We start from the raw sequence: 13,905 nt of genomic DNA on the forward strand, positions 1-13,905 counted from the left end.
AGCCGGGCGGCTGCGTTATACCCGGCGTTAGTCCCGGGACCTCTGCCGCTTCCCGGGAATACATCCTTGTCCCATCAAACAGCTATGAAGCTATCTCTTACGTGATGAGCTCTTTTCACTTTCCCAATCTTGACAGTTATGAGACGCGGGGGACCGGCTAGATCATTCTGGAGAAGCAGAGTAAAAAACTTGGGGAAGCGAAAAGAGATTGCTTCGTCGGGTCATGAATGGAGATTGTCTCATGGTGTTGTGCGGCTCCCCGTAGAAAGTGGAGGCAAACATGGGGCGACCCAACCGGCGTTGCCGAGCCGGAGCCGCCACCCGAGGGTCTCTTACTGGACTCTGTCTCAGTCATGAATTTATTATGGAAGGTGTTTAAGTGAGAAGCTGAATGAAAAGAGGGGAGTGTTGAGAGGCTGTGGAACCTGGTATTATTGCAGTTTCATGTATATTGCAGATGCGGGCAGAGTACAGACAACTGCCTGAGACTTGTTTGTTGAATCATCTCGAGCTCAGTATCTCGCATGATCAACCTCTCTCCTGCAAGTCACGATGCATTCAACATGCACTCCATTTAGCACTCCATCGTCTTTCCAACGGGAACTTAATTGCCCTCCCAGCCAATATCCCCAGGTCCATTACCAATGGCATTGACTCGCAGATTGGCCTCCCGCACCATCTCGCCTCGGCCATCTTCCTTTCAAAAGGTCCATTAACAGCTTGTACCTGGGGCGATAACCCTATTTCTTCTCGTCTCGCGAGGCTTCTGACTCGGGGCCTCCGCTTTTGTCCCAGGGGACATTATGTAAAATGGACCGACTTTTGAGTAACGGAATCCACAAAAACACCATCACCACTTTTATTTTTTTTCTCGCAACTGGTGACAGTCTAAGCTTCTAAGGTCTGGGGCGATTCAAAAGTTTGATTCAGCGCCTGACCGGTGAAGGGCTCGGACAAGTGTATCAATTGGTGATTTTCACAGTGTTTTCTCTCTTCCTTCTCCAAGTTGTATGTTGGACATGATTGTCGCTATAAGTGTGAATAGCTGCAACTTGTCATGGACCCGCAGTTCATTCGCTTAGTCCCCTGACCCATAACCCGAACCAACAACAACCTCCTCAAGAACACGCTTTTTCGTCTTCTAGAATCCCTCTTCAAGTGTGTGTCTCCACCGTCAGACCCTCTTGTTCATGGATCGACAACTGGCCCTGGCCCTACGCATGACTGGTGCAACCCCATCGAATGACAGAGTTTTGCCTCTTGAGCTCTCTTCCCCGAGAAACTGGAACCCCTTCCGGCGTCGGTCCATCGGGGGAGGAGTCAGCTTTTTGCTACAAAACTTCCCCAGTCCCCTCCTCCGGATTCAACTTCATGTCCCATCCTCTTCCTTCACACGCATCTCCCTCCTTCTTTAAATCTCCCGAACTTTCAAAAGTTCAACCCAGCATAACCGTCTGTGTGACCATGGTAGACTAAATCAACGTCCAATCCCCAAAATGAACCCCACGACAACTCCTGCGGCCGACGCCGCCATTCAACCCTCTGGCAAGGACAACAAGCCTGCCGGCCACCCCTCGGACCCCATGTTTGCGGCCCCTGACGACTCGACCAGCGAAAAGATGATTGGCGAGGTCACAGAGTTTGAGAAGCGCAAGATCCTCGATGGAAAGGCCAAGTTCAGCCGTCTCGGCTGGAAGAGGCTCACCATCGTCCTCATCGTCCAGGCCGTGGCCCTCGGCTCCCTTTCCATTCCTGGTGCCTTTGCCACGCTGGGCATGGTGGCCGGCGTTATCTGCTCCGTCGGCATTGGCCTCATCGCCATCTATACGTCCTACATCGTGGGCCAGGTCAAGGTCAAGTACCCGCACGTCGAGCACTACCCTGCCGCAGGAGGTCTCATGTTTGGGCCTTGGGGACAAGAAGTCTTTGGTGTCATGGTGACGCTTCAACTTCTGCTTCTCACGGCCTCGCATTGCTTGACGGGGACCATTGCCTTTTCCACTTTGACCGAGAGCAGCATGTGCAGCCTCGTCTGGGGTGTCATCTCTGCCATTATCCTGCTGCTGCTGGCTGTGCCTCCTAGCTTCGCAGAGGTGGCTATCCTGGGCTACATCGACTTTGCCTCCATCATTGCTGCCATTGGCATCACCATCATTGCTACGGGCGTCAAGTCGACTGGTGCAGCTGAGCCTGCCAACTGGTCTGCATGGCCCAAGGAGGACATTACCTTTGCGCAGGCGTTTATTGCTATTTGCAACATCTTCTTCGCCTACAGCTTCTCCATCTCGCAGTTCAGCTTCATGGATGAGATGCACACGCCCACCGACTATATGAAGGCCATCTGGACGCTGGGAAGCCTCGAGATCGTCATCTATACCCTCACTGGCGCCCTCATCTACTCTTTCGTGGGTATCGATGTCAAGTCGCCAGCTCTGCTATCTGCAGGACACCTCATCAGCAAGGTCGCCTTCGGCGTGGCCCTGCCTGTCATCTTCATCAGTGGTTCTATCAACACAACCGTCGCAGTTCGATACATCCACGGCCGGATCTACGAGAACTCGATCGTCAAGTACATCAACACCCCTAAGGGTTGGATCACCTGGTTGATCATCATCTCAATCTTTACCTGGATTGGATTCGTCATCGCCGAGGCTATCCCCTTCTTTAGCGACCTGATTGCTATTACGTCGAGTTTGTTGAACTCGGGCTTCACTCTCTACTGGCCCGCATTGATGTGGTTCATGTTGTTGAGGAAAGGAAGCTGCTTTAGCAAGGAGAATATCCTGCTGACTGTTGTCAACACCATCATCTTTATCATGGGTCTGATCTTTTTCGTTGCCGGAACTTACTCCGCTGTTGTTGATATTGTGAGCACACCCAGCTATACGGAGAAATACAGCTTGCTAACCCTTCTACAGATTGACCAGTACGACCATGGAACCGTCAAGGAGCCCTTCACCTGTGCTCCTCTCGGTTAAGCCTTTCCTTTCCAAGCCATGGGCTTGTTCAAGCCCGATGCCAGTTGTCTACGGACGTTCGTCTATGACTGTGGCTCACTCCGAGTCCTCAGTCGTAGACCTGATTGGATACTCCATGTCATACCAGCCTCCGTATCCCTGATAATACAGCACACAAAACCACCGTAGGGGCCCTTTTAAACGTAGACGTGATATGTTGCGGCATGCAGTAGTCTTTGCTATGCTCCGCTGTAGACGTTCGTTCAAGGACGTTGAACCACTGTGCTGTGAAGGCATACTTTTGGGTGAACATCCAACTAAGCACAATTACCAACAAGTGGCATCGATTTGCCTGGATGAAGCTCAATAAGGCTTCTCCTCCGTATCTTGTATAGTCTTGTATGACGCTACAGCAATGGTCGCGTAGAAGCCAAGGTACACATGTTGGGGCTGATATGTTTAAACATTCCTTAGTTGACAGGAGTGAAAGCATCTTTGAGTGCTGATTCCCTTGTCTTTGGCGATGTTTGAAGTGCCCGAGTCTTGATTGAGGGCCTACTACTCCGTAGTGTTGGCTAGATACAACCGTCGTCCACACAATCGCACATGCATGCGTTGGCCTCAAGTCCTGACCGAAACACCGATTCCCGAGAATTTGCAGACGTCTCAACGGCGGAGTTTGATGAGAGAACCATTGGAAAGCCCATATTTGGTTTGGACTGTTCCCGACAAGGCCTCAGCGTGAGTCATGGTTGGCTAAACAGACATCAACGGGAAGACGAAGACCGATAGATCACACTCGAGATAAGTCTCCGATCACCTGGTCTAGTAGAGTGATCACGTTAGGCCGGCGCTTTACCCCAGATATCAAGATAGGCTCCCCGGGTGGGCACGGAGATTTACGTTGACACGGCTTGCGGGGGAGAACCCGAGTCACCACTTGGTCTATCATGGGAGTGCGGGGTTGATTTAATGCTTAGAAGTCAGTCTAGCAATTTGATAGTGACTTCCTTAAGATAACCCTTAAGGTCTTATTTTGTGTTTTGAATTATGTCTTTATATTTATTAAGGACTTAGAGGGTAACTATACTTAAATGCCTAATTATTTCAGTTAGCTAAGTAGCTAGTATGGGAAAAGGATTATCTAATAGGTTTATATTAGTAAGAATAATAATAATAATAACTTTATACTTAGCTAATATTATTATAAAACTATTAATATTATTATTTATATATCCAAGCCTTGTGTAAGAAGGTGGAGGCATTCCACTTCATGCAATAGACCCAATTGACCGTTACGCCAAAAAGATCCGCGAGTAACCGCAATTGCCCGTTGCGGTTGCTCTGCCTCACATCACCTATAAGGCTGGCTCGTACGAAGGGCTACGCCTTGTAACGGGCCACGTTACACCTTGCCTAGTCTCTAAAGCTAATATTTCCCTGCCCTCTAAAGTACTTAATATATTTAGCTATTTGCTTACGGAAATCTATATAGGCTTTAGTATATTACTTAAGTAAAAGCTTTAGCAGGATAAGAATAGAAATTTTATATCTGGTAGAACTTTCTAGGCAATATAGGATACTGGCAAGAGCATTAAGCTCGTCTCTTAGCTACGAAATAGCCCGGGGTGGTCTCTGAAACTCTAGACTATCTAATAAAGTAGCTTGCTAGACTAGATGGTGGCGGTAATGATGGCCAGAAGCCCTGAAATGATACTTGGCGGATCCGCCATCACCTGTTATTATGTGTTAAGGACATGAGGGAATAAGGATTTGGTTGGCCTCCCTCACCGTTGGTGCGGCCGCTCCTTGCCCCTGCGGCGAGTTTGGGGCGACAGCTGTGACTCGGTGGATCTATCGTTCCATTTTCGCTTACGCTTTCTCACTTTTGGTAAGTGCCGATTGGCTAACTCATAGATATCCAGCAACTACCTGAACCACGTATTGTCTTGAATCCCGAAAATTGCATGTGACTGGCTGAACGAGAGGCCGATAAAGCGAGCCTGCATATCGTTCTGACGCTGACGTGAAAGAAGAGCCAGACGGAAGGATGAGTGGGAGTTGGAGGCTTAATTATAGGGAGCCAAAATCGTTGACTGGGAAGACTCGGGGGAGGGGCTGAACTAGAGAATGGAAGAGGGTGATGATATATTGGTCACCATTGAATCGGTACCTGCCTCGAGCTTTCTCTTGTGTCACACAATCTTGCTAGTTTCATATCCACTATGCTGTAATCACTTTCTTGCCCTAGGACGCATAGGTAGCCCTTGCTTCAATGGGAGTAAAGGTCAATGAACATAAACGAGGACTCCGAGTCCCCATGGCGACTATATACGACTATCTACTAGGCGACTTCTGCTTACCCGTAGATGAACCGGATGGCAGGTCCTGGTTTGGAACAGGGCTAATCTGTACTGCACGGTCAGAGCAAGAGGTGGAGATGAGCCTGTGACCTCCCCCCCATCGATCGCTGAACTTGGATACGTCTTGATCATTAGGAATAGGTCTTGGATGTGAGGGAGTTTGGTCCTGACTTTGAGATTCATCGCTCTTGCCGTATCGTGTGACCGGTTTGAAGGCGTCTTGAGACAGCTGACGTACAGTCTCATTGTCAAAATGCCCACCGATCTGCCGCTGTGCCCACCCAAATCCGCTGTTTTTCCCATTTATGGTCTTTTCGTTCGTCGAGGCCAAGAATTGAACGGTCTGATCTCCGGTGGCGTAATTTTCGATCACGCTGACATTTTGTTGCAGGCGCATATCCACCTGGTGGCAGATCATTATCGACTGACGAGTGGTTTCCAGCTCACTTCGGAGTCTTTCAAGGTCCGCCCCGTCCTCTTCAGCCATTGCCGATCTTGACTTGGCCATCAACTGGTCCATCAGCTTCCGCTGGAGTCTTTCTAATTGTTCAGTAGCGACACTGAGGCTTCCCGTGCACTGCTGTAGGGATTCGCTGACGATTCTATCGGGGAGAAGGCCGGAATCAAGAATCCTTGGCAAGTCCTTGCCTCTCCCAGCATGGTTGAGCTGTATCTCCTTGATATGATCTGAGAGTTGGCGACAGATTTGAAGGCCCTTCTCCGTGCTAGCCCGCTCGTTCTGGATACGACATAAGTCAGCTGCATCGGTGTCGGAAGCTGGCACAGTGCGATCGATCATTGCCTCGAGTTTCTCATTGATGCTCTCGAGATGAGCCTCCAAATCATCAGTAGCGTTCCTGATTAGCTCCTTGTGACCATCAAGGGTTTTCGCCGTGATAGATGACGCGCGACTAATAAATCGTTAGAAGATTCGTCCAGATATCCAAGCAGATACGCAAAAGCTCACAGGCTTGCATCTATCAGAGCGATGTTGATTGTAGATTTATAGCTAGCCAGCTGCTGCCGGAAGTCGTCAATATCGTTACCCATGTACTTCATCTTAGCCCAGTCGCGGAAACTCGTTCGATCCGCGTTGGATCGTGCGCAGCACTTTGCCAACTCTTGGCCAAACTCCTTACAGGCCTCACCGCATCGCTGCAAAGGGATATGGAGTGCCGAGAAATTCACGTCGGTAGCAGCGCCAGCCGTTTCCATGAGCATTTCCAAGACCCCTCTCAGAGCATTCAGTTCTTCAAGGAGATCCCGAACTCGTTTGGGATGGTTGCGGAAAGTGTTGACATCATCGTAGAGTGAGACGCTAGCCTTTAACGCAAAGGTGCCGAGTGCTAAGATAGCGGAAGCGAGGCCTACTGGCTCTGCCATCTTGATGGTCGTCTAGAGAATATTTGGGAAAGGGTGTGGACACCACTCTGTGGATTCTTGAACCGAAGAGAGGAATAAGAGGATCAGTAAAAATTTCAACAGGACAAAGAATTTGGCTGACCAAGGAGGCCATTAATAATATTTATGCACAAGATTGTGGGCCTGCTATCTGGAACTTAGTGGTTAGAGAGAGAGCTTATTGGTCGGCGTTGCCGCGCGGCTACGGTATCACGCAAAGACAGGGTTTAAACTTGTTTCCGGAAGTCTCTTTGAAGTGGTAGGTAGGGGAGATAGTCCACGTCTACCTCTGAGTGGCAGCCGAGGCTATACCAAGGAGCGGATGGTTATCTCTAAATGTTGTTACTCCCGCCAAAGACCCAAACGTGACGGCTTACACAAACCAAGGAGAGGATTTCCACATGCAAGTAAATACAGTTGGGGCAGTTTACCGTTGAAGGCATGAGGTTGGTATCAAAATGGATTGAACTCTTATTGTCTAGTCTAGTTCAAATGCTCCAAGGCCCGGTTCTACAGGTTACAGCAGTCTATGTACAAGCCAGTCACGCTTATTACATCTAATTTTCGCATGACTGTATCTATAGCTTGGCTTGCTCAGCCCGTGAAAGTCTCCTCAGAGGGGGTCCACCTCGGCTTCCATCTCCCTGCTTGACAAGCTCCTTACCAGTCGGAGCACGGAGCCTCCACTTGTGTCGAAGCTCTTTGGGAGCTTTGTTCTCGTAGCAGTCCACGATATATTTACCCAGAATTGGGAGGAACTTGAAGGCGCTGGTTGATGTTAGCTTTGGTCTTGCTGTTTAGGACTGTGTACTTACTGTCCTGCACCGCCGGTAGCTAGGAAGAGGTTTTCTCGGACCTCGTGGTGATCCACGATAAAGTCGCCTTCAGGGGTGTCGGAATACCAGCAGAGTCGGTTCCTGAGCCATTCTCGGTTGGCAAACTCTGGCACAAGCTGCTGCAGACCCTCTCGGAGTGCCTGCTCTGCGTCCTCAGGGAGAAACGATCCGTTGGCGTTGTTTCCATCCCGCTTAGGAGACGACACTGCTCGGGACTGGCCTAGAGGATCCTCAACGTGGACATCTGTGGCGTAGCCGTAGCCGTGGCGGGCAATCTTGAGGATGTTGGAGTTTGGCGTGGGTGGGAAGATGAAGACGCCTGTGCTGAGGTTGATGATGACAGGCATCTTGGCCAGTCTCTTTGATTCCTCTGGAGATAGTCGGATAAAGCCAACAGGTTGACCAGAGGCAGATGATGCCCAGCCTATCGGGAGGAGTCTGTTGGTCCATGCGCCGGTCGCCAAGATGACTTGAGCAGCTGGGATTGGATCACCCTCGGCGACATTGATGGCGACGACCTTGTATCCTTCATATTTCAGAGAGACAACTCGGCCTCGAGGGCCTGTGATGAAGGTGACTCCTGCAAGACTGCACTGGTGGGCGAGTTGGCGTATACTTGCTTCAGCATCTGCCCAACCACCAGTCTTGTTGTAGTAGGCCTTCATACCATCCAACTTGGCCTGAATCTCTGGAAACTTTTTGCGAATGTCGTGCGCATTTTCGTATTCCTCGAGGGTATCACCAAGTGACTTGTTGATACCCTTGCTCTTCTCAATATAAGAGTTCCCCGACCCATTGGCGACCATGACAAACCCGGACTCATGATAGTGATCAGGATAATCCTTGACCCAACCCTCATGAGCCTCGCGAGCCATCTTTCCATAGAGAGGGTCAGCATACTCTACCCGAATGACTCGGGAGATGTCGACGCTAGATCCGTCCGCGACTGGTGGGAGATAACGATCAATCACGGTGACATTCTGATATCCTCTCTTCTTGAGTTCGAGGGCTGTTGAGAGGCCAAAGACGCCTGCGCCTACAATGACGATGCGCTCGTTTTTCGATACGGGGTTTCGGGACGTCATGATTTAGGGGTTGGTTGGTCGTTGGGAGAAAGAACTGGAGTGATTTGGGAAAGAAATCGACTGAAAAGACATGTTATCACCTTGAAGACGAAAGAAACGAACAAAGTATTAATCGAGGACGGGCATCCGGAAAAGTATTGTAAAATACCGTGTTGACGCCATTGACCAATGGTATTTCACGCAAAGATAAACAATGTGGGTACGGAGAACTAACACGTAACTTGCCGAGTCTACTCCGTAGTCTCGCTCATATCTCGAAAAGAGTCAGCTCAAGACAGGGTTTCAATATCGCCTCTTCCCCGCGCCGACGAGATATCCTAGAAGCCCAGAGAAACAGTTCAGCTTGATACGAAGATTAGCAGATTACCCCAAGTTTTCATCACGTGTCACTGTCATTGCCTCGTTCGAGCCCCGAGTATATATAACTTAAAGTGGGCACGGAGATCTCATCGATCCCACCTTCATCCCCTTTCTGCTTCATCCCCCGGATTCTTGGTGGCATGAGCGGCGAAAACCCCACACTCAATATGAGTGGTAACGCAGAGCTGACTGTCCGTCGTGCGTGCGAGAGTTGCAGGTGAGTTTGACCAGGGGTTTTTTTGATGTGGAATAGGAGATGCTCAATGTGAGATTTAGGCGAAAGAAGACGAAATGCACTGGAGAGAAACCCATTTGTTCGTTCTGTGAACGCCTTGAGCAGCCGTGTGAGTATCTTCCACGACATCGGGAAACGACAAGGCGCAAAAGGAGGACTACTTCTAAATCGTGAGCATGCCCCTTGTCGTTGATTTGGTCCGAGCTTATGAACTTGGGTAGAACGTCAATACCAAGAGATCGCGTGCGCAATTTGGAGGCGCAAGTTGGGGAGATTTATGATATTCTCCGGTGAGCATGCCATCCTTTGTATCTAGTGGACATGATGCTGACGGGATTTTATAAAGTAACTCTCAAAATCATGCGAGTGGTAGTGGCAGTTCTCTCACCCCGGAATCACTTCTTGAGCAAAGACATGCGACGGAATTAGTAGTTGAGAGACCCATCACTAGACAAACACTCTCTGACCAGCCCTCAACGCCATGGTACGCTCCAATCTCCCACTTTAGTAGTGTCACTCTGACTTGCATAGGCCTTCCGACCCCCATGAGACCTTGCCGTCTTCAGAATCCCTCGACAAGGCTGTTGAGGTGTATGGCAATCGGCTCTACTTCCAACCACTCCCGCTCTTCAGACCTGAGGGTCTCAGAGATCGAGTGGAGAGCTTTCCTCTGTTTCTGCAATGGATCTTTCTCGCTCTTTCGCTATCCAACCTACCATATGACTCGAATAGCGCCAAGGAGGCCGATCTCATTCATCTAAGGGCTAGGTCTGCCCGCGACACTGTCCTCGAGCTCGCTATGAGGGGAACAGCCAAGCTCGAAATCTCACAGGCTCTCTGCTTGCTAGCCTTGGCTGATATTCTCGGTATGCTTCTGAACTCAACTTCCCATTGGCCTTGCTAATCTGGCGCTTTAGAGGGAAGACCTGCGTTGGCATTGATGGCTATAGGAGCCGCCAGTAGACTAGAACTCGTTCGCAGCATGAGCTTTGTCAACTCACCGCAAAGCAGCCCCCAAGACGACGCTAGTCTGAGATGCTACTGGAGCGTTTTTATCCTGGAAAAGGCCTTTGCACCACGGTTCACTCTTCTATCTCAGAGTCTCGCGCCCCCAGAGTATCCAAGAAGCACGCGTGAGCCTTCTCCCCCATCTTGCCAGGCAGACGAGGACTTTGCCCCGGACCTGGCCAATATCCGGGACGACAGTAAGCCAGACCCTGGTATTATAGCTCATGCTCTACGGGGAGTGTCATTCTGGGGCGATGTGGTTTCGTACATCCACTCTATCCGAGTCGGGCAAGCCGACAGCCCGTCTAATACGGATTCCAGCTTTTACAGGTTAACCAACAAACTATACGACCTAGAAGCTAAACTTGGCCATGTGCACTTTGTACGTAACGTGGGATTCTCGGAGCGGACTTTGGATGAGTTACAGAGACATCACGACTACTGGGTGCCTTGGCTTGTCTTTCAGATGGCAGCCCACGCAACACAAGGAGTTCTCAATCATCCATTCATTCATCTCGTCACCTTAAGAAAAGCGAACCGACCTTCTCAGCCGAGGCTATTTTTACAGGGAACTGTTGATCAAGCCATGTTTCACTCTTCTTGGGTTGCTCGATTGGCACAGACGTGTATGGACATTGGGTTTGTGGTTTACGACCCGTTGATTTGCGACATGGTTGCAGCTACGGCTACTATTGCTTGGTTGTTTCAGTATGCTAGAGACAGCAAGGTATCTGATACAGCGAGGGAGAATTATCGGAAATGTGTCGACTTTCTTTCATCGATGCCGTATCCTAGTCCACGAGGCGCCCAAAAGGTGAGCTCGATGATGCGCATCTTTGAGTGCCCCCAGCTAACATATTCATAGCTCGAGCTTCTCCATCAGCTACAAACAATGTCCAGCCAAGCCCAAGACAACAACATGATCAGCTTCCAGCCCGCAAAAATCTGGCAACTCATCGACTCGGACATAATGGACACGGTAGCACCACAGATCATGACTGACGACACACCTGGCGGCCAGTCAAACGTCTCAAACACAACTGTGAGCGTGCAGACGACGTTTGTCCATCCCGTGGGAGACAAGAGGGCCCAAAGGGAGCTTCACTCCGACGCCCAGCTCCCGAGTGCGGATGGCTTCTATGAGGAAGGGTTGGAGCAGTTTTCGCTTGATAGTATATTCTCGCAGCCTATTTTTATCGATCATGCTTGGTTACATGTTTAATATCATGAATAATTGGCTTCATTCTCTAATCTATGTGTGGGTGATTCTACTCACGACCAGCGTGATCATGAATTTTAATAACCTGTCGTGTCTCGAGACGTCCTGGTCCGAAACTATTGATTCGAATATGGCCCGCCCATTCATTAAACAGAAGAAAAGAAAATTAGTGAGCAAGGAGGTATTAGTCCTGCTTGAAAATAGCGTATCCTCCACCGCTCTCACCCATCCTTCCACGCATTACCTCCGCCAATCTACCCAGCTTCTCCTTCGTTTGCCGGCCAGCGACGCTCATCTCATCTTCTCTCCATCCTCTCAGAGGATATATCAGATACGCCATGATTGAAGTCTTGAGCAGGGGCCCGTCTTTGTTGATGACAATGACCCAGAAGAGTAAAACGACTGTGAAGAATACTTCCATGAGGGGGAGGATGAACCATTCCCAACGCACCATGATGACGGGTTCGTTGAGGAAGGTGGTGCCGTTCACTGTGGTAGCGTTTCTGTTGTCGCCATTGTCGTCAGTGCGGAGTTGGTTCGTGAGTGTGTCGGCGAGGTTGTTCATCAACTTCTCCACGTCTGTTTCGGTAGACAAGAAGCCTGGGGTCTTGAGAGCTCTTGACAGATCTAGCCGTGATGCGACGCCGTGCGCCATCTGCTGCTCCAGCTCAACAGTGAGTACCTGTCCCAAGTACATCGGCAGATACTCTTCCAAGTCTCGTGTGATCGTATAGTTCTCTTGTCCATCGGGAGTCGTGAACTTGAGAAACCAGCGACCACCCTCGAATTCGTTGCTCGCAAACTGGAGGAGCTTGTCGTCAACGCTCCCTGAGTCGGATCCCGAGGGACTGGCAGAGACCTCCATATACATCTTTTCGCACCATCTCAAATCAGACACCAATACTTCTGGGCTTTTTGGCTCCGATGAGTCGTCGCCCCAGCTATCGTTCCGATGCCGCACGATCACAAACTGGCCCACCACGTCCTTGTCCCCAGGAACAAAGCTCGTTCGCAGGACATGAGAGTTTTCGCTGCCATCGCCATGTTCCGTATCCTCATGGTACTTCATCGAGATTGTCGTGTTTTTGCTTCCCTCGCGTGACTCTAGAGTCAGAGGGATGGTGTAAGTGCAATTGCTGACACCCTTGTCTCCCTCCTCGCACTTTCGCTTCGTCTGTTCAGTGACGTTGCTCACTGCACTGCAGATTCCGAGGCTGCTAAAATCAGGCCACTCGCAGCGTGTTGCTGGTGAAGGGCAGTTGAAGAACGGTTGAAAGACATCTCCTGCTAGAGCGCTGATTACAGACGCTTGGAAGCGAGGAAGGTCTATGCTGCGATCCAAGATTTGCCCTTCGTGAATGTCAGCACAGCTCGTATTTGACCAAGGTATGAAACTTCGTCATAACTTACCGTCTCCCTCACCGGGCTGAAAGAGGCTCTTGGAGTAGTACATATCCGCCTTTCCAATCTCTGCCGTCACATTCTTCAAAACCCTCTCCCGGACTGGAAAGGCCAAGATCTGCTGCGCACTTGGCTCTATCCCCAGCGCAACAACCGTGACGAGCGCAAGAGCCCATCCAAGTCTTGACTGCAATGGGACCTTCCACATCATTGCTGCCGAACCCCAAGGACCCCGACTGGCGTCGTCAAAGACTTGAAGATGTGATAGCGGTCGTGATTGAGTGCTCATGTGCCTCCACTTCAACTGGCTCAAGCAGCTTGTTATGGGTACGAGCATGGCCGCCTTGCTCAATGTTGTAAGTGTGGCGATGATGGAGTTTGGTTGTATCGAAGCTGGCCAAGACTCTAGCGAAGTATCATGAGCAGAGACCAAGACCGCAGCCACCATGCTCATACACACGATGCTGAACATGGCAACCGCAATATCCTCCCACCACCAGCAGTGAGTGGCCTTGATGTCCTGAGCTCTTACATTATGCTCGGTATCGTATTCTGGTGGTTTCGTGAATGAAATGTCTCGGGACTCTTGCACCGAGTTTCGAGGGGTTGTGCCATCGGATAGAGGTGAGCCTGGCGGAGAGGAAGAAAGAGGCGAGCCAGGCTGGGAGAAAGGTGAACCAGAGGTAGCGGGAGAGAGAGTTGAGCTGGGGGCAGAAGGAGAGACAGGTGAACCGGGATGAGAATGAGAGTGATGTGAGCTGGAGGGAGAGCGAGAACGAGAGCGAGGTGAACTAGAGGAAGAGCGAGGAGAGGGCAGTGAACCAGAGGGAGTGGGAGAGGGAGGTTCACTAGCTTCAGCCAAGGCGCGAAGTGTGAGGCTATAGTTGGGTACAACCGAAGGCCGACATGTTATCCTGCGACTGCAGTCCCCGGGGTATTTCTCAGTGTCGCTAGACCCGTGATCGGCTGGCTGATCCGTTGAAGCCATGATTATTTGGAGTTTTGGCTTGTCTCGCACTCAAGCTTGAGTAGCGACGAAA

At 50.3% G+C, this 13,905-nt stretch overlaps 5 protein-coding genes across 5 annotated transcripts; 2 read left to right on the plus strand and 3 right to left on the minus strand.

Moving 5' to 3' along the window:
* Positions 1 to 1,496: 1,496 nt before the first annotated feature.
* NECHADRAFT_39149 (uncharacterized protein) lies at positions 1,497 to 2,978 on the plus strand (the record flags this gene model as incomplete). The annotated part of the gene is made up of 2 exons (XM_003045442.1): positions 1,497 to 2,867; positions 2,919 to 2,978. The coding sequence occupies 2 exons, from the start codon at positions 1,497 to 1,499 to the stop codon at positions 2,976 to 2,978; spliced, it is 1,431 nt and encodes a 476-aa protein (XP_003045488.1).
* A 2,254-nt stretch (positions 2,979 to 5,232) lies between these two features.
* NECHADRAFT_68825 (uncharacterized protein) lies at positions 5,233 to 6,763 on the minus strand. Its single transcript, XM_003045574.1, has 2 exons — positions 6,288 to 6,763; positions 5,233 to 6,231 (listed from the first exon to the last, which is right to left on the minus strand). Exons 1-2 carry the CDS (start codon positions 6,701 to 6,703, stop codon positions 5,295 to 5,297), a joined length of 1,353 nt encoding a protein of 450 aa, XP_003045620.1. The 5' UTR covers positions 6,704 to 6,763; the 3' UTR covers positions 5,233 to 5,294.
* Positions 6,764 to 7,299: 536 nt separating this feature from the next.
* On the minus strand, positions 7,300 to 8,642 carry NECHADRAFT_93064 (uncharacterized protein; the record flags this gene model as incomplete). Its single annotated transcript, XM_003045575.1, has 2 exons — positions 7,300 to 7,489; positions 7,537 to 8,642. 2 exons carry the CDS (start codon positions 8,640 to 8,642, stop codon positions 7,300 to 7,302), a joined length of 1,296 nt encoding a protein of 431 aa, XP_003045621.1.
* A 527-nt stretch (positions 8,643 to 9,169) lies between these two features.
* On the plus strand, positions 9,170 to 11,467 carry NECHADRAFT_39181 (uncharacterized protein; the record flags this gene model as incomplete). The annotated part of the gene is made up of 6 exons (XM_003045443.1): positions 9,170 to 9,219; positions 9,279 to 9,407; positions 9,584 to 9,749; positions 9,788 to 10,103; positions 10,155 to 11,059; positions 11,111 to 11,467. The coding sequence occupies 6 exons, from the start codon at positions 9,170 to 9,172 to the stop codon at positions 11,465 to 11,467; spliced, it is 1,923 nt and encodes a 640-aa protein (XP_003045489.1).
* Positions 11,468 to 11,648: 181 nt separating this feature from the next.
* Positions 11,649 to 13,853, minus strand: NECHADRAFT_79608 (uncharacterized protein; the record flags this gene model as incomplete). Its single annotated transcript, XM_003045576.1, has 2 exons — positions 11,649 to 12,814; positions 12,875 to 13,853. The coding sequence occupies 2 exons, from the start codon at positions 13,851 to 13,853 to the stop codon at positions 11,649 to 11,651; spliced, it is 2,145 nt and encodes a 714-aa protein (XP_003045622.1).
* Positions 13,854 to 13,905: the final 52 nt, after the last annotated feature.

The sequence above is a fragment of the Fusarium vanettenii genome, assembly GCF_000151355.1.
Source record: "Fusarium vanettenii 77-13-4 chromosome 4 genomic scaffold NECHAsca_19_chr4_3_0, whole genome shotgun sequence".
Classification (NCBI taxonomy): Eukaryota; Fungi; Ascomycota; class Sordariomycetes; order Hypocreales; family Nectriaceae; genus Fusarium; species Fusarium vanettenii.